The 24,786-nt window shown below is 47.1% G+C and overlaps 2 protein-coding genes across 8 annotated transcripts in view; one reads left to right on the top strand and one right to left on the bottom strand.

Moving 5' to 3' along the window:
• Positions 1–6,856, top strand: part of LOC132835259 (histidine N-acetyltransferase-like) — an 85,479-nt gene extending 78,623 nt beyond the window's left edge. For all 6 annotated transcript variants that reach the window (XM_060854652.1, XM_060854647.1, XM_060854651.1 and 3 more), the window contains one exon: positions 5,984–6,856. In XM_060854652.1, the coding sequence (XP_060710635.1) occupies positions 5,984–6,538 (555 nt within the window). In that variant the 3' untranslated portion in view covers positions 6,539–6,856. The remainder of the gene's footprint in view (positions 1–5,983) is intronic.
• A 6,961-nt stretch (positions 6,857–13,817) lies between these two features.
• LOC132835258 (histidine N-acetyltransferase-like) lies at positions 13,818–23,022 on the bottom strand. 2 transcript variants are annotated; one of them, XM_060854645.1, is made up of 3 exons: positions 22,293–23,022; positions 15,744–15,968; positions 13,818–14,698 (listed from the first exon to the last, which is right to left on the bottom strand). In XM_060854645.1, the coding sequence occupies exons 1-3, from the start codon at positions 22,650–22,652 to the stop codon at positions 14,144–14,146; spliced, it is 1,140 nt and encodes a 379-aa protein (XP_060710628.1). In that variant the 5' UTR covers positions 22,653–23,022; the 3' UTR covers positions 13,818–14,143. The 2 variants fall into 2 exon arrangements, with proteins under 2 accessions (XP_060710628.1, XP_060710629.1); XM_060854646.1 differs by lacking the exon at positions 15,744–15,968.
• Between the last annotated feature and the right edge of the window lie 1,764 nt (positions 23,023–24,786).

Genomic DNA, 24,786 nt, shown 5'->3' with positions numbered 1-24,786 from the left:
GCCCCTCATGGGATAGGAATATAGAGCAGGGGTGGGCCATTCAGCCCCTTGAGCCTGCACTTGCCATTCAATGAGAAAACGTTCTATGAAAGAATGAAAAGAAATCTCATTAGAGAGGAGAAAATTGAGAGGAGGTTTGATAGAAGGGTGAAAACTCCTAAAGGGGGCGGGGGAAGGGGGAGTGTTCCAGGCGGTGCTGATATGTATAAACCTCCTCTCCCATCCGTAAAGGATGTAGAACCAGATGGCACTGAACTATAGTGATTGATGAAAGAAGGGATGGTTACATGAAGATATACACGGCGTGCAGTTAAGGTTTGGAATGCACCGCCTGAGACTATGGCAGAGGTATGAAAACATCAGAATTAGGAGCCTGAATACGCAATTCAGCCCATCGAATGCACTCTGCGATTTAACATGATCATGGCCGATTTTATCCTGGTCTCAACTGCATTTCCCTGCCTGCTCCCCACAATCCTTTACCCCACTTTTCATCAGAAACATATTTATTTATTTCTTGAATCTGTTGATTGATTTTACCTTCACTGTACTCTGGGCCTGAGAACTCCACAGATTTCTAACCCTCTGAGAGAAATAGTGTCTCCTCATCTCAGTTTTGAACTTACTTCCTCGTATCTATATTTATGACCTCTTATTCAGGACAGTCCCATAACAGGGAGCATCCAGTTCACTATCCACCTTATCAATCCCTTTTAGTATTATACCTCCGTCACATTCCCCCTCATTCTTATAAACTCCAGCTAGTACAAGCCCAAGCTATTCCACTGCTCCTCATCTGACAGCCCTTTCATCCCTGGAATCAATCTGGTGAATGCCCTCTCAACTGCCTCCAGTGCCATCACATCCTTCCTCAAGAAAGGAGACCAGGAGAATTAGACTGGGAGAGAAAAATGTTGCAGGGTAACGGAGAAAAGACTTTGGGTGACAGAATCATGGAGCATGGAAACAGACCCTTCAGTCCAACCAATCATAATTCCAAACTAGTCCCACCTGCCTGCGCTTGGCTCGTACCCCTCCAAGCATTTCCTATTTATATAATGATCCCAATGGCTTGTAAATGATGTAACCATACCTGCATCCACCACTTTCTCTGGAAGTTCATTCAACACATGAACCATTCTCTGTCTAAAAACATTTTCCTTCATTGCTTTTTTAAATCTTTCTCCTCCACCTGAAAGTATGTCCCCCCATCCTGGGGAAATGACTCTTGTCTTGAACCTTATCTTTGCCCCTCATGATTTTATAAACCTCTCTGTCACCCCTCAACTTACTGTGCTCCAGGGAACAAGTCCCAGGCTATGCAGCCTCTCCTTATCACTCAAACCCTCCAATCCCAGCAGCAACCTTGTAAATCTTTTCTGCACCCTTTCCAGTTTAATAACAACCTTCCTACAGCAGGCTGACCAGAATTGTAAATGTGGCCTCATGGATGTCTTGTACAGCCGTAACATGACATTCCAACTCCTACACTCACTGCTCTGACTGATAAAGGCTCGCACGCCAAAGAGCTTCTTCACTACCCTGACTACCTGTGACTCCACCTTCAAAGAACTATGTACCTCTGCCCCTAGGTCTCTCTGTTCAATAACACTTCGCAGGGCCCTACATTAGCTGTAGAAAGTCCTGCCCTGCATTGTCTTACTAAAATGCAATACTTTACATTTATCCAAATTAAACTCTACTTGCCACTTCTCTGCGCACTGGCACAGCTAATCAAAATCTTAGATAACGTTCTTCACTATCCACTATATCACCTTTTGATGTTATAAGCAAACATACTAACCACGTTTCCTACATTCTCATCCAAAATGTTCATATGAATGACAAAAAGCAGTGGTTACAGCACTGATCCTTGCAACACACTGCTGGTCACAGGCCCCAGTCTGAACAACAAATGCCTGCCACTACCCTCTGTCTTCTCTTGGTCAAGCTAATTCTGTATCCAATTGGCTAGCTCTCCCTGAATGCCATGTGATCTAACTTTACTAAGCAGTCTGCCATGTCAAACCTTGCTAATGTCCATGGACACATCTACTGCTCTGCCTTCATCTATCTTCATGGTCACCTCTTCAAAAACTCATTCAAGTTTGTGAGAAATGATTTCCCATGCTACTCTTTTGCTCTAAATGTATTTGTAGAATATTTCTGCTGTTATATTCCACTGGGGTTAGATTTTCATCCCTATTGTTTGGCATTAATTCACTGGAACAATAAGGTTTTGGACTAGCAGTTGATTATACCACTGATCCCAGCATGAAACCTGGCTTGATAGACCATAAATTTTATTTTTTGCTGTTTGGTTACCACAGTTATCTGTCACTCAAGATCACCACAATCAGGCTACAATTGTTCTCTTAAGCAAACAGCCAAGCCTATTGCACAAAAGTAAAATAAAAACAAAACGATACACATATTTGAGACCATTTAAAAACATCTTAACATAAACAGCAATACAACTCTTTTCCCAGCAATATCCTTTACAGATACTCAACCCCAGTGAAGTTTCTGTCCTGCCTGAATATGAAACAAAGAACTGCTGATGCTGGAGATGTGAAACAAAAACAGAAATTGCTGGAGAAACTCAACAGGGTCTGATAGCATCTGTGGGAAGAAAGCAGAGTTAATGGTTCCAGTCCAGAAATTCTTCTGCAAAACATCACCTTTCCTATCTTAGGCTGCTTCATGGCTGAACCTGTGATGCAATTCACCTCCAACATTCCCAATTCTTATACAGAAGGAAAACAGGCAAGTAGGTGGATCTAAGAAATTTATTCAAGATGATCTAAATTACCATCGCTATAATATTTAATCTTAGCTGCTACTCAAGAAGCAAATACATAGGCAGGAGGCGGGAACAAGCAAGAGCTAGTTCTGTTTCAACTGTAATGCAATGCTGTCAGAGTTTCCACAACTCAACAAGTAAATTGCACTATCCTTGTAAAGTTTGGATTTTGATTTTTTTTAATTTAAAAAATAGTAGGGTTGACTTTTGATGAGTATTTCAAAGGCTACTGCAGACTCATGTAACCAGTACCCTTAATTCATTGAGACCAGTTGGTTCAGTTGGCTGGGAGGCTGCTTTGCCATGCAGAATGAGGCCAATTGTGTGAGTTCAATTTCTGCATTGATGGGGTTACCATGAAGGTCTCACTTTCTCAACCTTTTCCCTTGTCTGATGTTATGATGAGACCAAACCCCCTCAAGATATATCAAGGAGATAGCATAGACTGCCTTTTTTTCAATTTTATTTAAAGGCAAGTGTTCCAGAGATGTGATTTGACTTTATTCTTGCAAAAAAGTTAAAATACAAACAAAAGAAGAGAAAATTGGCATAACTTTATTGAAGTACATAATAAACGAACATATTATTTAACTATTAATTTAGTTCAATGTGAGGTGCTGAATTTTGGGAAGGCAAATCAGAGCAGGACATATACGCCTAATGGAAAGCTCATGAGGACCTGCGCTGAACAAAGAGACCTTGCAGGTTTGCAGCTCTTTGAAAATGGAGTGCATGGGTTGGGATATCTGGTCAGTATGGACAGGTTGGACCAAAGAGTCTGTTTCCATGCTGTACATCTCTATGACTCTATAAGATCACTCATCAGCCTCCAACGCTCCAGGGAAAACAGCCTCAGTCTGTTCAGCCTCTCCCTGTAGCTCAGATCCTCCAACCCTGGCAACATCCTTGCAGATCTTTTCTGAACCCTTTCAAGTGACACAACATCTTTTCGATAGGAAGGAGACCAGAATTGCACGCAATATTCCAACAGTGGCCTAACCAATGTCCTGTACAGCCACAACATGACCTCCCAACTCCTGTACTCAATACTCTGACCAATAAAGGAAAGCATACCAAACGCCTTCTTCACTATCCTATCTACCTGCAACTCCACTTTCAAGGAACTATGAACCTGCACTCCAAGGTCTCTTTGTTCAGCAACACTCCCTAGGACCTTACTTTTAAGTGTATAAGTCCTGCTAAGATTTGCTTTCCCAAAATGCAGCACCTCGCATTTAACTGAATTAAACTCCATCTACCACTTCTCAGCCCATTGGCCCATCTAGTCCAGATCCTGTTGTAATCTGAGGTTACCCTCTTTGCTGTCCACTACACCTCCAATTTTGGTGTCATCTGCAAACTTACTAACTGTACCTCTTATGCTCACATCCAAATCATTTATGTAAATGACAAAACGTTGAGTGCCCAGCTCCGATCCTTGTAGCACTCCACTGGTCACAAGCCTCCAGTCTGAAAAACAACCCTCCACCACCACCCTCTATCTTCTACCTTTGAGCCAGTTCTGTATCCACATGGCTAGTTCTCCCTGTATTCCGTGAGATCTAACCTTGTTAATCAGTCTCCCTTGGGGAACCTTGTCGAAAGCCTTACTGAAGTCCATCTCGATCACATCTACTGCTCTTCCCACATCAATCCTCTTTGTTACTTCTTCAAAAAAACTCAATCAAGTTTGTGAGACATGATTTCTCACGCACAAAGCCATGTTGATTATCCTGAATCAGTCCTTGCCTTTCCAAATACATGTACATCCTATCCCTCAGGATTCCCTCCAACAACTTGCCCACCACCAAGGTCAGGCTCACCGGTCTATAGTTCCCTGGCTTGTCTTTACCGTCCTTCTTAAACAGTAGCACCACGTTTGCCAACCTCCAGTCTTCCATCACCTCACCTGTGACTATCGATGATACAAATATCTGAGCAAGAGGCCCAGCAATCACTTCTCCAGCTTCCCACAGAGTTCTCGGGTACACCTGATCAGGTTCTGGGGATTTATCCACTTTTAACCGTTTCAAGGCATCCAGTATTTCCTCCTTTGTAATCTGGACATTTTGCAAGATGTCATCATCTATTTCCCTACAGTCTATATCTTCCATATCCTTTTCCACAGTAAATATTGATGCAAAATATTCATTTAGTATCTCCCCCATTTTCTGTGGCTCCACACAAAGGCCGCGTTGCTGATCTTTGATGGGCCCTATTCTCTCCCTCGTTACCCTTTTGTCTTTAATATATTTGTAAAACCCCTTATTGAGGTTTATAAAATCATGAGGGGTATGGATAGGTAAATAGACAAGGTATTTTCCCTCGGGTAGGAGAGTCCAGAACTAGAGGACACAGATTTAGGGTGAGAGGGGAAAAATTTAAAAGGGACATTAGAGGCAATGCTTTCACACAGAGGATTGTGCATGTATGGAATGCGCTGCCAGAGGAAGTGGAGGAGGCTGGTACAATGATAGCATTTAAAAGGCATCTGGATGGTACATGAATAGAAAGGGTTTAGAGGGATATGGCCAAGTGCTGGCAAATGGGATGAGATTAGTTTAGAATATCTGGTCAGCATGGATGAGTTGGATCGAAGGGTCTGTTTCCGTGCTGTACATCTCTATGACTCTACTAATCATGAACTCTTCTAATATAGCAGCATCCCATAAACACAGCTTTGGCAAAGGCAGATTCAGCAAAACCAATTTTCCTCATGAGATATCTCCTCCAAATCCAGGGTAAGGAACACCAGCAGAATCAATCTTGCAGCAAAGAGAGAACGTTTTTTTTGCAGCAGAGAGAGAGCTGCATCGATCAGCGTCGATTGCCAAACCTCAACTGAAAGCCAAATGAAAACCCTTTGGTCTGTGTGTGCCTGAGTCTACCCACTCATAATTTCTTTTGTCAAATTTAAAATAAAATACACTCAGGGAGTTCAAAGCTGTTTCCTCATGGCTTCTGAAGCAGACATTCTGCCACCACTGTGGCCATTCCTCCCTGCAAGAGACACAGCACAGAACCGACCTCTCTTAAAGAGTTGGTCATCTTCCCATAGACTGCTCTGCACCTGTTCCTCAATGTCTCTCTCTCTCTCTCAAAGGAACCAGCACTAAACACACTTCTTAAACCCATAGTATTAACACACTGAGAATCTTCATCAATGCTTTCATTTTCCAGGAAATTCTCTGTACACGATTCAAGGTAGAATATATCCTTCCGAAGCTGGAAGCTACCATTGCCCAGCTGAAGGAGAGCGGGGAAGAATGGGAAGATCCCATCCTGCTCGGAGCTACAGATGTCAAGCGGGTGTTCCTTAGCCCCAAGGTGGTGAATGGGGTGCTGCCTGGGAAGACCATTATTCAAGATTGGGCTCCTTACAAGCCATTGGAGAGTAATCTAGAGAAGTTAGTGAGGCAAGACCTCATCTGGATGGCTGACGACAAAGAAGAGCCCACGGTCGTCAGCCTAGGAACTGCCCCCTACAGAGTACCCTTGGGGACTGGCTACCACCGGCTGAACATTGATATATTTGGGAAGCATTTCCCCAGGGCCAGGAATCAGTTCCTCGCTCAAGTCCAGCAAAGGATCAGCACTTTGGAGGGCCCAGTATACTGCATCTTGTACATTGAGCCATCCCTGTGGCAGGACATGCTTTCCTTCTGCCAGACTGCCTTAGGACTACACGTGGATAGAGAGTTGAGGGTGCAAAATTTGCTGGAGGCAGATATGTAGACCTGTGAGGGAAAGAGTCCTCCAACCTGCTATTGCCAATCCCTTTCTGCCTATGGGCTCAGTAGGTTGTCCACTCTTTATCTCTCACATGCCACCTCAGAATCAAAAGCTTGTAGGTTCAAGTCCCATTCCAGGGCTTTGAGATCTGACAAATCCAGTACCAGAATAGTGTGGAATTCTCCGGTGTTTGATTGTGTTAGTCTGACTACTGATCTGTGCCTACTGTACTTGATTGCTTGAACTTGGATACGGACTCAGAGCCAAGCAAACAGTCACTGATTTCAAAATGCTCGTCAATAAACATAACATGCTCTGAAACCTGTTTCGTCCCTGTATTTCTCTGAAATTCACAGTAAGAACTGCAAACAGTAGAATGGGATGTTAATCTGAGAATGCCTGCTTGGGCCTGATTGTTTTTTTGTGAGGTCAGTGTTAGCAAATGATGATTGTTGTTTGAAAAGGAACATGGGAGAGGCTGTATAAACAATCTAAGTTGCGTGTCATACACATCTATTCCCTAGCCACAACCAACAGCACTGGGAAAGGACAAATAAACTGAACAGCCAACCTGTTGGTATTTGTGGGATTTTGCTGTGCTTTATGATTTCTAACTGCTGATACAAGCTGGATAAGTGGGAGCTCACCACACTGCATCACATATTAGAATACAGACTAGATACCCACATATCAGATTACAGAATAAAACTGGCTTGATAGTTGCGCTTAATTTTTGCAATTGGTTACTGTGGTGATTAGTCACCAACATACAAGGTTGCTGGTGTTCTTTAACAACAGAGCATAACTTTGTCAGCGAAAAGAAAAATAAATCAAGGTTATATATCTTGACGGTTAGAAATGTCTTAATTCAAACAGCAAAAATCAGTCTGAATATGTTTCCAACAATTGATTGTAGGAGTTGGAATGTCATTTTTGTAGAATCATAGAGATGTACAGCATGGAAACAGACCCTTCAGACCAATTCATCAAAGCTGACATTTTGAGAGGGAATTGGACCATGATGTGGAAAAGAAGAACATGTTGGATCACAGGGAGGAGATGGGAGGTGTGGGACCGGCTGAGTTGCTCATATGAGGAGTGGTTGAGCATCTGCATCTGCACTTGATGGAGTTTAGAAGGATGGGGGGAGGCATCTGATTGAAATTTACAGCACACAGTCATGAATTTGAAGGTAGGCACTGTATCTTTAAGAGAGAGAGAGAATGCTGTTCTGAACTGAGAGATTACAAAAACTTATGTATATGACTACATGGCAGTCCCAAAGTGTACTGGAAAATTGAAAATATTATAGAATCCATATAGTGTGGGAACAGGCCATTTGACCCAACAAGTCCATTCTACTCAACATTCCCCCTGACTAATGCACCTAGCCTACACATTCCTGAACACTATGGGTAATTTAGCATGGGCAAATCACCTAACCCACACATCTTTGGATTGTGGGAGGAAACCAGAGCACTTGGAGGAAACCCACGCAGACACAGGGAGAATGGGCAAAGTCCACATTGACAGTTGCCCCGATGCTGGAATCAAACCCGAGTCTTTGGTGCTGTGAGTCAGCAGCACTAATTACTGATCCACCACATCACCCTATGTAATGTTTGGTTGTAAAGTAGATATCTGAGTTTTGGTTGCTAGTTTGACAAACTTAACCAATCAGTTTAAATTATGCTCCCTCATACTAAAACCCAATCGAGTTTGAATTTATAGTTTTGCCAACATCAAACCAATGAGACGATCTGATGTTGGGGAGTATAAGAATGCGGACAATTTGAAAATTGGTCAGAGAGCAACTGCTGTAGAGAGAGCGCTAATTGCCCATCTAATATCTTGCTCTCCCAGAAATTAGAAAACACTCTCTATCAAAGGAACGTTTTCATGTGAAACATACCCACATAAAAAGAAAGATGATGACCCAGGGAGACCCTCAGCTGGAAGAGTGAAAACACAGAAGAAGACAGTGACTGTGTGGTTTTGAAATTAAGTTGATGTCATGTTAATAAATATCTTATTGGAACAGCATATTATAAGGTTAGAAGCAGATAGTAAGCAGTTAAGAGAAAGGATGGGCTTAGAGTTGTAAATACAGAGGAACCTTAATTATTTGTACGAAATGGGCAGGTACTATTTCATCTGAAAATGTGTTGCTGGTTAAAGCGCAGCAGGTTAGGCAGCATCCAAGGAATAGGAAATTCGACGTTTCGGGCATAAGCCCTCCGAAACGTCGAATTTCCTATTCCTTGGATGCTGCCTGACCTGCTGTGCTTTAACCAGCAACACATTTTCAGCTGTGATCTCCAGCACCTGCAGACCTCATTTTTTACCAGGTACTATTTCATTCAGATAATTGATTATTCGGTGAATCGATTCAATGCCACTCCTCTGGGGCTTGGAGTTTTCTATAAAGTCTGCTCCCCGTTCACGAGACTAGGCAGCAGCAAACCGCACGCGAGCCCCCGCCCCCTGCCTGCACCCCAAACCTGTCCAACATTGCCCCCGCCCACATCCCAAACCCATCCAAACTCACTCCCCCATCCAGCCCCCCAAACTCATCCAAAACCCCGCCCTACGCCCGCCCCCCCAAACCCATCCAACATCACTCTCAGCCCGCTCCTAAACACATCCAACACTGCCGCCACCCACCTCCTAACATCGCCCCCCCCAAACCCATCCAACATCATTCTCCGCCTGACCCGAAACCCTCCAACACCGCCCCCCGCCTGCCCCACCCACATCTGCGCATCTGCCCCCGGATGTCCTGCGTCCCTCACCGTCATCCCCCTCCCCCTCCCCCTCCTGGGCATCCGGAGTGGATACCAACAGTAAAACAGCTGCTGCCTTTGGGGGCGCGCACGCACACACACACAACTTTTTACTGCAACTTTTGACAGGTTCCACCTTTGCCCTGTACAGGACAATATTCGAGAGAATTTCTGGGGGGGTTTCAGGTACAGCCCTGTGTAGAACTCCTGGGAAAGTGTGGAGGGTGAGAGGTCAGTCATTTGGAGCTGGTACTCGGTCTTGATGTCCAGGACTGTTCTCAGCAGTGTTTCAGTCAGCTGAGATAGTTTTTAATCAATGTAAACAAAAGACACAATCAGAGTTGAAAAGCTCTTTGATGTAATGTTTCTATCGGGACCTTGAGATCTCCTTCAGATAATGCGATATTCGGATAATTGAGGTCCCTCTGCAGTTGTTGTTTAATGTTCATTTTTTAGACTTAAAAAAAAAACAAATTGATGTTTTTTCTTTATATAGTGGAACTTGGGAGTTCCCTGTCACTCATATTTTAACATTACAAGGCAAGGTCAGCTTTTCTGGGTGTCTGGTTTAATTAACAGAGGGGTTCACCTCTGTGTTGTAAGAATACTGAGAAGCTTGGATACAGTGAGCATGGAGAAGATGTTTTGAATAGTAGGAGAGACTAGGAGCCGATGGCACATCCTAGTGAAGAGTTGACCCTTTTGAATTGAGATGAGGAGGAATTTCTCCAGCTAGAGGGTGGTGAATCTTTGGAGTTCATTGCTACAGAAGGCTATGGAAGCCAAGTGATTAAGTGTATTTAGGACAGAAATAAATACATTCACAATTGGTAAACGGGATCAAGGGTTACGGGGAGAAGGCAGGAGAATTGGGCTGAGAAACATAACAGCCATAATTGAATGGAACAGCAGCCTCGATGGGCGAACTAGTGTAATTCTGCTCCTATATCTCATGGTCTGACAGCAAGCCAGTACATACCTGACTGGCTGAATGGCCTCGTTCTGCCTTGCCACTGTCCGATGATTCGCTGCAATCCAATTCGACAGCTCCCCTTGGGAAAGCATTTCACATTCTCCCCGCTGTCTGGGTAAAGAGGCTGAATTCCCCACTGGGCTCATTAACGCCGCACTAATTTGTCATCGTTAAGAAACCAATTTGCCATATTCACAGTACCGTGCGTAAAATAATTCCATCCATCATTTCCTCAGAGAACTGTGTCCCACTTTGCAAGAAATTGTGCAACTTTTTTGTTGATATATGGACACCGCAACCAAATCGCTTCCGTCAAGAGTAATGTGGCATCGTCAGAATGCCCAACTCCAGATTGTCCTAGTGAGTACCCCGTATAGAGCTATACCAGGTAGTCCTTCCACAGTGGGGGGGGGGGGGGGGGTTGGGTGGGGGGTGGGGTTGTTTGGGGGATGGGGCAAAGGGAACTTTTCAAAGACAATTTATTCCTCAGACTTTTGAGTATAGGAGTTGGGACATCATGTTGAGGTTGTGCAGGATGTTGGTCAGGCCTGTTCTGGAGTACTGTGGCAGTTCTGATCTCCCTGTTACAGGAAGGATATGATTAAGTTGGACAGGGTTCAGAAAAGATTTACCAGCATGTTACTGGGAATGGAAGGTTTGAGACACAAAAATAGACTGGAAAGGCTATTTTTAGCTGGAGAGTAGGAGGTTGAGGGGTGACCCCAGAGATGGGAGATTTCAAAACTAAGGGCATATTTTTAAGGTGAAAGGAAAAAGACTGAAAAAGGACACAAAGGACAATTGTTTTTACGCAGAGAGTGATTCATACGTGGAATCAACTTCCAGAAGAAGTATTGGATACAGGTACAGTTACAATGTTGAAAACACTTTGGATAAGCTCATGACGAGGACAGGTTTGGAGGGATATGGACCAAGCACAGGCATGTGGGACCAGTTTAGTTCGGTATTCTGGTGGGCATGGACTGGTTGGACCAAAGGGTCTGTTTCCATGACTTGATGACAATCTCTCGAAGTCTTCTCTTAAAATTAATGTCAACAAATCAGAAGCAAATGAGGTATAACCAAAATAAAAATGGCCACTGCCATCAAAAGCGGTGTCAAAGCCTTATTGGAAGACAAGGGCAGGTGCTGAGAGGGAATGGACAGAGAGAGATGGAAAGAGGGGGAAATGAACAACATTCACCCGCAATCTCTCGGGCAACAGCTGGTGCCCTCCCCGTGGGATGGTGTGCAAAGCTTGAGATAGGCCTCACAGGCTGAACCCACAGCTGAACCAATGCCTCGTTCAAACCCAACTGTACCCCTATTGGTAGAGGGATGAGGAGTGCTGCAAGGGTCTGGCTTGAGGAGAGAGAAAGGGGTCCTGTTGGAATGGGAGGGGACAGGTTAGGTGGAGGGAAAATAGCAGCAGGTGTAGGCCATTGGGCCCCTCGTGCCTGCTACCCCATTCAATGGGATCGTGGCTGATCATCCAACTTAGTCCCCTTTTCCCACTTTCTCCCCTATACTCATTGATGCACTTAGACCCAGAGTTAGATCTAACTCCTCGTTGAAAACATTCAATGTATTGGTGTCAACCCTTTTCTGTGTCAGAGAATTGCACAGACGCCCTACGCACTGCATGAAGACATTTCTTCTCAACATATCCTTAGATTGTAACCCCTGGTTCCAGGCCTTGGGAACATCGTTTCTATATTTATCCATGTCTGATCCTGTTACATCTGGCTAAGCTACTTAGGACTTAGATGAGGAGTAATTTCTTCACTCATATAGTAGAAAGCTTCTAGGAGAAAATGAGGACTGCAGATGCTGGAGATCAGAGCTGAAAATGTTTGCTGGAAAGGCGCAGCAGGTCAGGCAGCATCCAAGGAGCAGGAGAATCAACGTTTCAGGCATGAGCCCTCCTGAAGAAGGATTCTCCTGCTCCTTGGATGCTGCCTGACCTGCTGCGCCTTTCCAGCAACACATTTTCACTCATATAGTGTCAACGCATGGAATTCTCTACCACTTAGGTCCGTGGAAGCCCTGTCACTGAACAGTTTCAAGAAAGGTATCGATTTTTCTTTTGATACTAAAAACATAAAGAATGAAGAGGAGTGAAATAGCTCTGGAGCTGGTTATCAGCAAAAGTATAATCAAAGACTCAGAGTTGTACAGCACAGAAACAGACCCTTCGGTCCAACTCATCCGTGCTGATCAGATATACTAAATTAATCTCGTCCTGTTTGCCAACATTTGGCCCATATCCCTCTAAACCCTTCCTATTCGTGTAGCCATCCAGATGCCTTTTAGATGTTATAATTGTACCAGCATCCACCACTTCCGCTGGCAGCTCATTCCATACACGCACCACCCCCACGTGAAAAAGTTGTCCCTTAGGTCTCTTTCAAATCTTTTCCCTCTCATCTTAAACATATGCCCTCTAGCTTTGGACACCTCTACCCTGGGGAGAAGACTTTGGCTATTCACTCTATCCATGCCCCTCATGATTTTATAAACCTCTATAAAGGTCACCGCTCAGACTCTGATGCTCCAGCGAAAATGGCTGTAGTATATCCAGCCTCTCCCTATAGCTCAAACCCTCTAACCGTAGCAACATCCTCAAAATTTTTCTGTATTCTCTCAGGTTCAACATCTTTCCTATAGCAGGGCGAACCAGAATTGAATGCAGTATTCCAAAAGTGGCCTAACCAATGCGTTGCACAGCCACAACATGACGTACTAACTTTTGCATTCAATCATAGAGTCACAGGGATGTACGGCAATGAAAGTGATCTTTCGGTCCAATCTGTCTTTATTGACCAGATATCCTAAATTAATCTAGTCCCATTTGCCAGCACTTGGTCCACACCCCCCTAAACTGTTCCTATTCATATATACATTCAGATGACTTTTAAATATTGTAACTGTGCCAGCCTCCACCAGTAGTTGGAAAACATTCAGACTGTTTTTTGCCGTTTGCGTTAAGACATTTTTAACTGTCACAGATATATAACCTTATTTTCTTTTTCCTTTCGGCTAATAACGTTATATTCTATTAACGAACACCAGCAGCCTGGTGTTTTGATGACTGATCACCACGGTAACTAACTGTAAAACATAAGCACCGTCTGTCACTCAGACTTCAATCTGAATTGTTCAGTGGCTATCTAGTCTGTATTGTAATATGTGATGTAGTTTTGTAGAGTAGTAAGCGTTCAATTATCCAGTGTGTATAGGCAGTTGGGATCATAAAGCACAGCAAGATCCCACAAATAATGATGGTTTAGCTGTTCAGCCTATTTGTCCAATCCTGGTGCTGTGGCAGGGGAATGGATGGGACTGATGGGCACCTTAGAGTCCTTATCCAGCCTCTCCCATGTTCCGTTTCAAATAACAACAATGGTTTGCTCACATCCCCCTTAGAAAAGACAATCAGGCTTGAGCAGGCATTCTTACCTTAACATCCCACTCCACTGTCTGTTGTTCTCACTCTGAATTTCACAGAATACAGGGGTGACACAAGTTTCAAAACATGCAACAGGTTTATTTACAAAAGCCTTTTGAAATCAGTGTCTGTTTGCTTTATCTGAGTCCACATCCAAGCTCAAACAGTCAAGTACACTGGGCGAGGTCAATAATCAGACCAGTGCAATCAAACACCAAACAATTCAACACTAGTCTGCCATTAGGCTTGTTGGCTTTCAAAACCCAGGAGTGGGACTTGAATCTACAACACTCTGCATTCTGACGTAATAGCATGGCAGAAGGAGAGACAGCAGACAAACTACTGAGCCCAGAAGCAGCAAAGGACTGGCAATAGCGGGGTAGGGGGCTCTTTCCCTCACAGGTCTATACATTTGTCTCCAGCAAGCTTTGCTCCTCAATGTCTCCATCCACGTGGAGTCCTAAGGTAGTTTGGCAGAAGAATAACATGTCCTGCCACAAGGATGGCTCAAAGCTCAAAAGACAGTATACTAGGCCCTCCAGGGTGCTGACTCTTTGCTGGATCTGAGCAAGAAACTGGTTCCTGACCTTGGGGAAATGCTTCCCAAATATATCAATGTTCAGCCGGAGGCAGCCAGTACCCAAGGGTATCCTGTAGGGGGCAGTGCCTAGGCTGACGACCGTGGGCTCTTCTTTGTCGTCAGCCATCCAGATGAGGTCTTGCCTCATTAACTTCTCTAGGTTGCTCTCCAATGGCTTGTAAGGAGCCCAGTCTTGAATAATGGTCTTCCCAGGCAGCACCTCATCCACCACCTTGGGGCTAAGGAACACCCGCTTGACATCAGTGGCTCCGAGCAGGATGGGATCTTCCCATTCTTCCCCGCTCTCCTTCAGCTGGGCAATGGTAGCTTCCAGCTTCGAAAGGATATCTTCCGTCTCTAACTGCACAGTGAGGACTTCCTGGAAAAATGAAAGCATTGATGAAGATTCTCAGTGTGATGATACTGTGGCTTTAAGTCGTATGTTTTGTCCTGGTTTCTTTGAGAGTGAGAGAGGGAGAGATTGGGGGACAGGTGCCTAGCAGTTGATGAGAAGACAAACAACTTGGGAAGCCTTGGGTTTTCTTTTTTAGAGAAACTGGAACAACAGAAGCAGCCTGAGTGGATGTGGTCAACCTCCCGCCCACAGAACCAAGGAATTTAGTTATGAGCTTTCAACAGTTGCTGTTGTGGGCTTGAAGAAGTGGAAGCTATTTTCAGCTGGGGCTTTTGCGGTTGAAGCTGTTAGATACAGCTCTCTGTCTGCTGCAACAAAAAGCCTGAGTTGCCTCTCTCAGCTGCTATATTGTTTCTGATAGTGTTCCTTTCTCCTGGACAGGAAGGGTGGTCACATGTGAGCAACATCCATTTTGCTGAATCTACCTTTGCCAAGGGTGTGTTTATGGGATGCTGCTGTGTTGGAATAGTTGATGATCAGTAGTTAAATAATATTTTATGTTTATCAAGTATTTCAATGAAGTTATACCAGTTCTCCTTTCTTGTGTTCATATTTTAACTTTGTTGTAACAATAATGTTTGTTTTTAAAACCAAGTAGTTTCACCAAATCTGAAGATGTGCCTTTAAATAAAACAGAAATGGACAGTTCAAGTTATCTCCTTGACATAGATTGACAGGGGTAGGTCTGGCCCATAAGACCAGGCAAGGGGAGAGGTTGAGAAGGTGGGACCTTCATGATAATCTCAGTTGGTGCAGGAAATTGAATTCATGTTAGCATCACACTGCATTGCAAACCTGCCTTCCAGCCAACTGAACTAACCAACCACCATGAATAAAGAGTACTGGTGACGTGAATCTGCAGCAGTTTCTGAAATACTCATCAAAACTCAACACACATACACCCTACTCAAATTTAAGACCAGTCAAGACTGGTCGCCATATGACAGCGAGGCAACGGTCTGGATGTACCCACGTGTTGCCTCATTCACGGCCACGCATGTGGCGTTACCTGTTTACATATCAGTCGGAACTTGGCAATAGTCTTGAGTGTCAGGGGTCCAGCTTTGGTGTAACGACACACTTTGACCTCTGGGAACTGGGCCCTGAGCAGATCAGCGCAGTAGTGCTGGACGACCTGCCCGATTCCTTTGCCTCTCTCCAGCGATGCAACCCTCAACCCTTCCACCACCGCAGTGTGCCCGTCGTCCACAACATTCACTGAAACAAAGGCTACCTGCCAACAACAATGATGCACATTTGTTTGGCACCTGACACTCAGTAAAATGGAAATCACCCCTCCTGTCTGAAGATGCTCAGGTAAAGGGTAGGTGATGGCTTATTGGCATTATTGGCTGGTCTGCTAATCCAGAGACGCTGGTGGTGTTCTTGGGGACGATGTAATGATAGATGCTAGTTTAAAAGTTTGGAATTAAGATTCCAATGATGGACATGGTTTGAATGTTGGAAAACCCCACCTGGTTCACTAATATTCTTTAGGGAAGGAAAACTCCCATCCTTACCTGGTCTGGCTTACATAGAACTCCAGAAAATGATTTTGGACTCTTGACTGCCCTCAGGCAATTAGGGATGGGCAATAAATACTGGGCTGAACCAGTGACACCCTCATCCTGTGAATGAGAGGCAAAACAAGCAGAAGGTTTGACCCCACACTGCTGAAGGGGACATTCATAGCGAGACTTCAGTCAAAGATTTTACAGAGCGGCTGAAAGGAAGAAGGCAAGAGGCGGAAAGGGGAGGGCATGGGCATTTCCAGGCTATGCCTAGCATTTGTCACATGTCTCCTTGAATGTCACCTGGCATTTTCAGAGGGCAGTTAGAAGTAAAACCGGGGAGGGGGGTCTGGCATCATGTAGAGTCCAGGCAAGGAGGGGGCATTAGTGAGCAAGGTAGATATTTCACAATAAACAGTGATAGTTATCACTGCTAAGGTATGAATGATGGGTTTCCTCCTTCCTAGTGAGCTGTTCAGTAGTCGCTTATGGACAATAGACCACAGCAACACACTCTTGACAATGGATCACAGTTAGGTCTCAGGAGCTGAGTAGCTCGGCTTTCATAGCAAGATACGATTTAATTTGCCCTAGGAACAATATACAACAGGGAAGGTGATGGCCTAGTGCTATTATCACCACATTATCAATCCAGAGACTCAGGATTATGGAGACATGGGTTCAAATTCAAGATGTTGGAATCTGAGTTTATGAAAATCTGGAATTAAGAGCCAAATGATGATCATGAATCCATTTTGGATTGGTAGAAAACCCCAGCTGGTTCACCGATGCCCTTTAGGGAAGGAAATTTGCTGTCCTTACCTGGTCTGGCCGACATATGACTCACAGCAATGTAGCTGACTCTTAACTGCTCTCTGAGCAATTAGGGATGGGCAACAAATGCTGGCCCAGCCAGTGGTGCCCTCATCCAATTGAATGAATTTTAAAAAGCATAGAATTTCTAAAATGTGAAAGCAGGCCATTTGTCCCATCAAATCCTCAACAATCCAGCTGAAAAGCAACCCATGCGGACCCACCCTCTCACACTGCATTTACCACGGCTAATCCACCTAGCCTGCATGCCTTTATACTATGGGAGGAAACCAGGGCAACCAGAGAAAACCCACACTACACAGGGAGAATATGTAAACTCCATACAGGTAGTTGCCTGAGGATGGAATTCAACCAGGGTCCTTGGCACTGTGAGGCAGCAGTGCCAACCACTGAGCCACCATGCTGCCGCGATAATGAAGTTCATTCCTAAATGTCTTCTGGGCAATTAGAGATGGACAATAAATGCTGGGCCTAGTCGCAGACTTCCACATCCCATGAATGAATAAAATAAAACAGGTTCGATTAACTCTCATGATGAAATGACAGAGAGAATTTGTGAAAGGAAATTAATGAGGAGACCATCCAGAAGAAGCAGGCTATCATTCAAATGGGCAAAATGGCCTCCTTCTAGAGCCACTGCCACATCTACACCCTCCCAATGGTCATCATTAACTGGATTGGATTAATATCAATTGGGAACCAAAGCCCCTGGGAACAGCCCCTTGAATTACTAACCAAATGACAACACCACTCACTGAGGATAAGGGAGGAAATTTCAGACCTTACTGCCTCACCATGATGCCAAAGGTGAGGCCATGGAGAGCAGTACAGGGTTGGGGACCATTGAGGGAGTGAGACAACTCCTTCGAAAGAGTGACCCTTGAACTCATGACCACAAACCTGAGAGAGCCAGACAGGGGATTACTGCCACCTTAACATGTGGTTTGACCCAAAGTAGGGCACACAGGGGATGGGGATGGACCCAGGGGATTGGAATGGATACTGGCATTGTGGGGGGAATGGGGTTCGACCGAGGAAAAAGTTGAGGCTGGGTGAGGAGCTAACTGAGGGTAAAAAATATGAATTGGAAGTTAGGGAAGGGGCAAATGGAGGGTGAAGGAGGAAAATTGGAGGTTGAGGAGGGGCCAATGGAGGGTGAAGGTGGGGGTTTGGGGGTTAGGGGCAGGGCTAATGAAGGGTGAATGTTGAGTTTGGGGGTTAGGGAAGGGGCTAATCAAGGGTGAAAATGGAGTCTGGGGGTTAGGGGTGGGGCTAATGGAAAGTGAAGGTGGGGTCTGGGGGTTGGGCTAATAGAAAGTGAGGAGAGATCTGGGGGTTGGGAGTGGGGCTAATGGAAAGTGAGGAGGAATCTGGGGGTTGGGGTGAGGCTAATGGAAAGTGAGGAGGGATCTGGGGGTTAGGGGCGGGGCTAATGGAAAGTGAGGAGGAATCTGGGGGTTGGGGTGAGGCTAATGGAAAGTGAGGAGGGATCTGGGGGTTGGGGTGAGGCTAATGGAAAGTGAGGAGGAATCTGGGGGTTAGGGGCGGGGCTAATGGAAAGTGAGGAGGAATCTGGGGGTTGGGGTGAGGCTAATGGAAAGTGAGGAGGAATCTGGGGGTTAGGGGCGGGGCTAATGGAAAGTGAGGAGGAATCTGGGGGTTGGGGTGAGGCTAATGGAAAGTGAGGAGGGATCTGGGGGTTGGGAGTGGGGCTAATGGAAAGTGAGGAGGAATCTGGGGGTTGGGGTGAGGCTAATGGAAAGTGAGGAGGGATCTGGGGGTTAGGGGTGGGGCTAATGGAAAGTGAGGAGGAATCTGGGGGTTGGGGTGAGGCTAATGGAAAGTGAGGAGGGATCTGGAGGTTGGGAGTGGGGCTAATGGAAAGTGAGGAGGTATCTGGGGGTTGGGGTGAGGCTAATGGAAAGTGAGGAGGGATCTGGGGGTTGGGGTGAGGCTAATGGAAAGTGAGGAGGAATCTGGGGGTTAGGGGCGGGGCTAATGGAAAGTGAGGAGGAATCTGGGGGTTGGGGTGAGGCTAATGGAAAGTGAGGAGGGATCTGGGGGTTGGGAGTGGGGCTAATGGAAAGTGAGGAGGAATCTGGGGGTTGGGGTGAGGCTAATGGAAAGTGAGGTGGGATCTGGGGGTTAGGGGCGGGGCTAATGGAAAGTGAGGAGGAATCTGGGGGTTGGGGTGAGGCTAATGGAAAGTGAGGAGGGATCTGGGGGTTGGGAGTGGGGCTAATGGAAAGTGAGGAGGAATCTGGGGGTTGGGGTGAGGCTAATGGAAAGTGAGGAGGGATCTGGGGGTTAGGGGCGGGGCTAATGGAAAGTGAGGAGGAATCTGGGGGTTGGGAGTGGGGCTAATGGAAAGTGAGGAGGGATCTGGGGGTTAGGGGCGGGGCTAATGGAAAGTGAGGAGGAATCTGGGGGTTGGGAGTGGGGCTAATGGAAAGTGAGGAGGGATCTGGGGGTTGGGAGTGGGGCTAATGAAAAGTGAGGAGGGATCTGGGGGTTAGGGGCGGGGCTAATGGAAAGTGAGGAGGAATCTGGGGGTTGGGAGTGGGGCTAATGGAAAGTGAGGAGGGATCTGGGGGTTAGGGGCGGGGCTAATGGAAAGTGAAGGTGGGGTCTGGGGGTTGGGCTAATGGAAAGTGAGGAGGAATCTGGGGGTTGGGCTAATGGAAAGTGAGGAGGGATCTGGAGGTTGGGAGTGGGGCTAATGGAAAGTGAAGGAGGGATCTGGGGGTTGGGGGTGAGGCTAATGGAAAGTGAGGAGGGATCTAGGGGTTGGGAGTGGGGCTAATGGAAAGTGAAGGAGGGATCTGGGGGTTGGGGTGAGGCTAATGGAAAGTGAGGAGGGATCTGGGGGTTGGGAGTGAGGCTAATGGAAAGTGAGGAGGGATCTGGGGGTTGGGGGTGAGGCTAATGGAAAGTGAGGAGGAATCTGGGGGTTGGGAGTGGGGCTAATGGAAAGTGAGGAGGAATCTGGGGGTTGGGAGTGGGGCTAATGGAAAGTGAGGAGGAATCTGGGGGTTGGGAGTGGGGCTAATGGAAAGTGAGGAGGGATCTGGGGGTTGGGAGTGAGGCTAATGGAAAGTGAGGAGGGATCTGGGGGTTGGGGTGAGGCTAATGGAAAGTGAGGAGGGATCTGGGGGTTGGGGGTGAGGCTAATGGAAAGTGAGGAGGAATCTGGGGGTTGGGAGTGGGGCTAATGGAAAGTGAGGAGGGATCTGGGGGTTGGGGGTGAGGCTAATGGAAAGTGAGGAGGGATCTGGGGGTTGGGGTGAGGCTAATGGAAAGTGAGGAGGGATCTGGGGGTTGGGGTGAGGCTAATGGAAAGTGAGGAGGGATCTGGGGGTTAGGGGCAGGGCTAATGGAAAGTGAGGAGGAATCTGGGGTTTGGGGTGAGGCTAATGGAAAGTGAGGAGGGATCTGGGGGTTGGGAGTGAGGCTAATGGAAAGTGAGGAGGGATCTGGGGGTTGGGAGTGGGGCTAATGGAAAGTGAGGAGGAATCTGGGGGTTGGGAGTGGGGCTAATGGAAAGTGAGGAGGAATCTGGGGGTTGGGGTGAGGCTAATGGAAAGTGAGGAGGGATCTGGGGGTTAGGGGCAGGGCTAATGGAAAGTGAGGAGGAATCTGGGGGTTGGGGTGAGGCTAATGGAAAGTGAGGAGGGATCTGGGGGTTAGGGGCGGGGCTAATGGAAAGTGAGGAGGAATCTGGGGGTTGGGAGTGAGGCTAATGGAAAGTGAGGAGGGATCTGGGGGTTAGGGGCGGGGCTAATGGAAAGTGAGGAGGAATCTGGGGGTTGGGAGTGGGGCTAATGGAAAGTGAGGAGGGATCTGGGGGTTGGGAGTGGGGCTAATGAAAAGTGAGGAGGGATCTGGGGGGTTAGGGGCGGGGCTAATGGAAAGTGAGGAGGAATCTGGGGGTTGGGAGTGGGGCTAATGGAAAGTGAGGAGGGATCTGGGGGTTAGGGGCGGGGCTAATGGAAAGTGAAGGTGGGGTCTGGGGGTTGGGCTAATGGAAAGTGAGGAGGAATCTGGGGGTTGGGCTAATGGAAAGTGAGGAGGGATCTGGAGGTTGGGAGTGGGGCTAATGGAAAGTGAAGGAGGGATCTGGGGGGTGAGGCTAATGGAAAGTGAGGAGGAATCTGGGGGTTGGGAGTGGGGCTAATGGAAAGTGAGGAGGAATCTGGGGGTTGGGGTGAGGCTAATGGAAAGTGAGGAGGGATCTAGGGGTTGGGGTGAGGCTAATGGAAAGTGAGGAGGAATCTGGGGGTTGGGAGTGGGGCTAATGGAAAGTGAGGAGGGATCTGGGGGTTAGGGGCAGGGCTAATGGAAAGTGAGGAGGGATCTGGGGGTTAGGGGCAGGGCTAATGGAAAGTGAGGAGGGATCTGGGGGTTAGGGGCAGGGCTAATGGAAAGTGAGGAGGAATCTGGGGGTTGGGGTGAGGCTAATGGAAAGTGAGGAGGGATCTGGGGGTTGGGAGTGGGGCTAATGGAAAGTGAGGAGGGATCTGGGGGTTAGGGGCAGGGCTAATGGAAAGTGAGGAGGAATCTGGGGTTTGGGGTGAGGCTAATGGAAAGTGAGGAGGGATCTGGGGGTTGGGAGTGAGGCTAATGGAAAGTGAGGAGGGATCTGGGGGTTGGGGGTGAGGCTAATGGAAAGTGAGGAGGAATCTGGGGGTTGGGGTGAGGCTAATGGAAAGTGAGGAGGGATCTGGGGGTTAGGGGCGGGGCTAATGGAAAGTGAGGAGGAATCTGGGGGTTGGGAGTGGGGCTAATGGAAAGTGAGGAGGGATCTGGGGGTTAGGGGCGGGGCTAATGGAAAGTGAGGAGGGATCTGGGGGTTGGTAGTGGGGCTAATGGAAAGTGAGGAGGGATCTGGGGGTTAGGGGCGGGGCTAATGGAAAGTGAAGGTGGGGTCTGGGGGTTGGGCTAATGGAAAGTGAGGAGGGATCTGGAGGTTGGGAGTGGGGCTAATGGAAAGTGAAGGAGGGATCTGGGGGTTGGGGGTGAGGCTAATGGAAAGTGAGGAGGGATCTGGGGGTTAGGGGTGAGGCTAATGGAAAATGAGGAGGGATCTGGGGGTTGGGAGTGGGGCTAATGGAAAGTGAAGGGGGGGTTGGGGTTCACAGCGAGCTAATGGAGGGTGAACCTGGCGTTTGGGGGTTGGGGGCAGAGCTGGAAACTGGTGAAGAGGTCACACTCACTGCTTTCCCTTTCTTTTTCGCCAGGAAGACTCTTCGAGCCGGGTCCCTGACCCAGGCGTGGTAACGGGCGGGCAGGTGGTCGAAACCCTCGAAGACGCCCCTCGAGATGTCCATCACATCCGGGAAATCGGCCTCCGCGGCGCGGCACCACTCCAGCTCGTGGCTCTCCCCACGTTCCGGCGCGAGGAGGCCCGCGTTTGGCGCGTGGCCCACACCCCCCCCCTCGACATGACCCTCCTCCGGCGCGAGGCGCCCCTCCGCGTGCCCCCCTTCAGCGCGTGAGCCGCCTCCCGCGCGAGCCCCCTCTCCCCTGCCTGAAGCGTCTCCAGTGCTGCGGCCCCCGCTGCGGCACGTGGCCATTCTCCGGCGCGTGACCCTCCCCCTCCGCGCGGCAGAGCTTTGGCGCCAGACCCTCGCCCCCTTCACGGGCGCTCGGTAAGACTGGGCCTGGCCTCCCTGCAGTGGGACTTGTACACACAGGACTTCCGTTCCGACGTCAGGCTTTGGTTAGACCGCAACTTGCAAAGGAGTATCGCGTTCAGCTCAGGTTGCTGCATTACAGGGAGGATGTGGAGGGCTTTTCAGAGGCTGCAGAAGGGGGGTTCAACCAGGTGGCTGCCCACATGACAGGGTGGACAAAGCTTAAACATCACCCAACACCAGGTTATAGTCCAACAGGTTTATCTGGAAGACTAGCTTTCTGGGTGCTGCTGCTTCAGGTGGCTGTGGAGGATAAGATCGTAAGACACAGAATTTACAGCAAAAGTTTACAGTGTGATGTAATTGAAAACGTATCTCAAAAATAGATGACAGGATGTGTACTTTAAGGAGAAGCTCAACAAAAACTCTGGTGCCGCAGAGGCTGAGAGCAGAAGTCTGTAAAATTATGACATCGGTTTGATCTTTTTCCCCCAGAGTTGAAATGTGTATTAAGAGCGGCATGCGCTTAAGAGGTCCAAAGGAGGATCAGGCTTGCAGAGTATGGTAGGTGTCTGGAACATGCTGCCAGGTGTGGTGATGGAGGCGGACGTGATCGGGGTATTTAAGGAACTTTAAGATCAGCACATGAACATGCAAGGAATGGGGGGATATGGACCAATGGCAGGCAGAAGAGATTAGTTTAATTTGGCGTCATGTTCAGCACAACATGGTGGGCCAAAGAGCAGTTCCTGTGCTGTATTGTTCTATGAGGAAGGGTCACAGGACCTGAAACATTAAGATTTCTCTTCCCAGATGTTGTCAGACCTGAGCTTTTCCAGCAACTTCTATTTATGTCTATATTGTGAGAGTTCAATAAGTTGAGGACTTGAGATCTCCCACATCCGAAACCCCACACAGTAGGCCCTGTTTTCACATAGTCTACTACTATACACAACCTATTGTTAGCCACAAACAGTCGCCATTAATAGCTATTCACTCTCCTAGCCAGATGATTAGCCACTCCTTTGTCTGTCCAACCATTCTCAGAGTCACGCAGTACGACCAAACCCTTCGGTCCATCCAGTACCAGCCTCCACCACTTAATCTGGAAGCTCATTCCATAGAAGGACCACCCTCTACATGAAAAATTTACCATTCAGGTCCATTTTAAATCCTTCCTGTGTCATCTCAAACCTATGTCCTCTAGGTTTGGCTTGCCAACTCTGGGAAAAATACTTTGCAACCTATCCAAGCCCCTTCTAGTTTTATAAACCTCTAAAAGCCAGGGAACTATAGACTGGTGAGCCTGACGTCAGTGATGGGCAAGCTGTTGGAGGGAATCCTGAGGGAAAGGATTTACATGTATTTAGAAAATCAAGGGCTGATTTGGGAAAGTCAACATGACCGTGTCTGGGAAATTGTCTCACTAACTTGATTGAGTTTTCTGAAGAACTAAGAAAGAGGATTGATGAGGGCAGAGTAGCGGATATGATCTGTATGGACAAAATAAGGCATTTGACAAGATTCCTCATAGTCGACTGGTTAACAATGTTAAATCACATGTAATACAGGGAGAACTAGCCATTGGGATAAAAAGCTGGCCCAAAGGTAGAAGACAGATGGTGGTGATGGAGGATTGCTTTTCAAACTGGAGGACTATAACCAGTGATGTACCACAAGAATCAGTGCTGAGTCCACTGTGTTTCATCATTTATATAGGAGGTATGGTTAGTATGTTTGCAGATGACACCAAAATTACCTCAGACAACTATGGGGTTTTGATCAAATAGGCCAATTGGCTGAGGAGTGGAAGGTGGAGTTTCAGAGAAGGACTTATACACTTAACGGTAAGGTCCCGGGGAGTGTTACTGAACAAAGAGACCTTGGAATGCAGGTTCATAGTTCCTTGAAAGTGGCCCCTCAGGTAGACTGGATAGTGAAGAAGTCATTTGGTATGCTTGCCTTAATTGATCTGTACACTCAATATAAGAGTTGGGTGGTCGTGTTGTGGCTGTGCAAGAATTGGTTTGGCTACTTTTGGAATAATATGGGCCATTCTGGTCCCCCTGCTATA

Source organism: Hemiscyllium ocellatum, chromosome 44 (assembly GCF_020745735.1).
Source record: "Hemiscyllium ocellatum isolate sHemOce1 chromosome 44, sHemOce1.pat.X.cur, whole genome shotgun sequence".
Classification (NCBI taxonomy): Eukaryota; Metazoa; Chordata; class Chondrichthyes; order Orectolobiformes; family Hemiscylliidae; genus Hemiscyllium; species Hemiscyllium ocellatum.
The sequence above is the reverse complement of the archived record's forward strand: the minus strand, read 5'-3'. Positions and strand labels throughout refer to the sequence as shown.

Bases quoted from the DNA above. Each gene is read 5' to 3' on its own strand.
- LOC132835258 (XM_060854645.1), bottom strand. From the start codon at position 22,652: ATGGCCACGTGCCGCAGCGGGGGCCGCAGCACTGGAGACGCTTCAGGC. The intron at 15,969-22,292 runs GTGAGTGTGACC...TGTTGTTGGCAG, and splicing joins CGAAAAAGAAAGGGAAAGCA to GTAGCCTTTGTTTCAGTGAA. The intron at 14,699-15,743 runs GTAACGCCACAT...TCATTTTTCCAG, and splicing joins TCCGACTGATATGTAAACAG to GAAGTCCTCACTGTGCAGTT.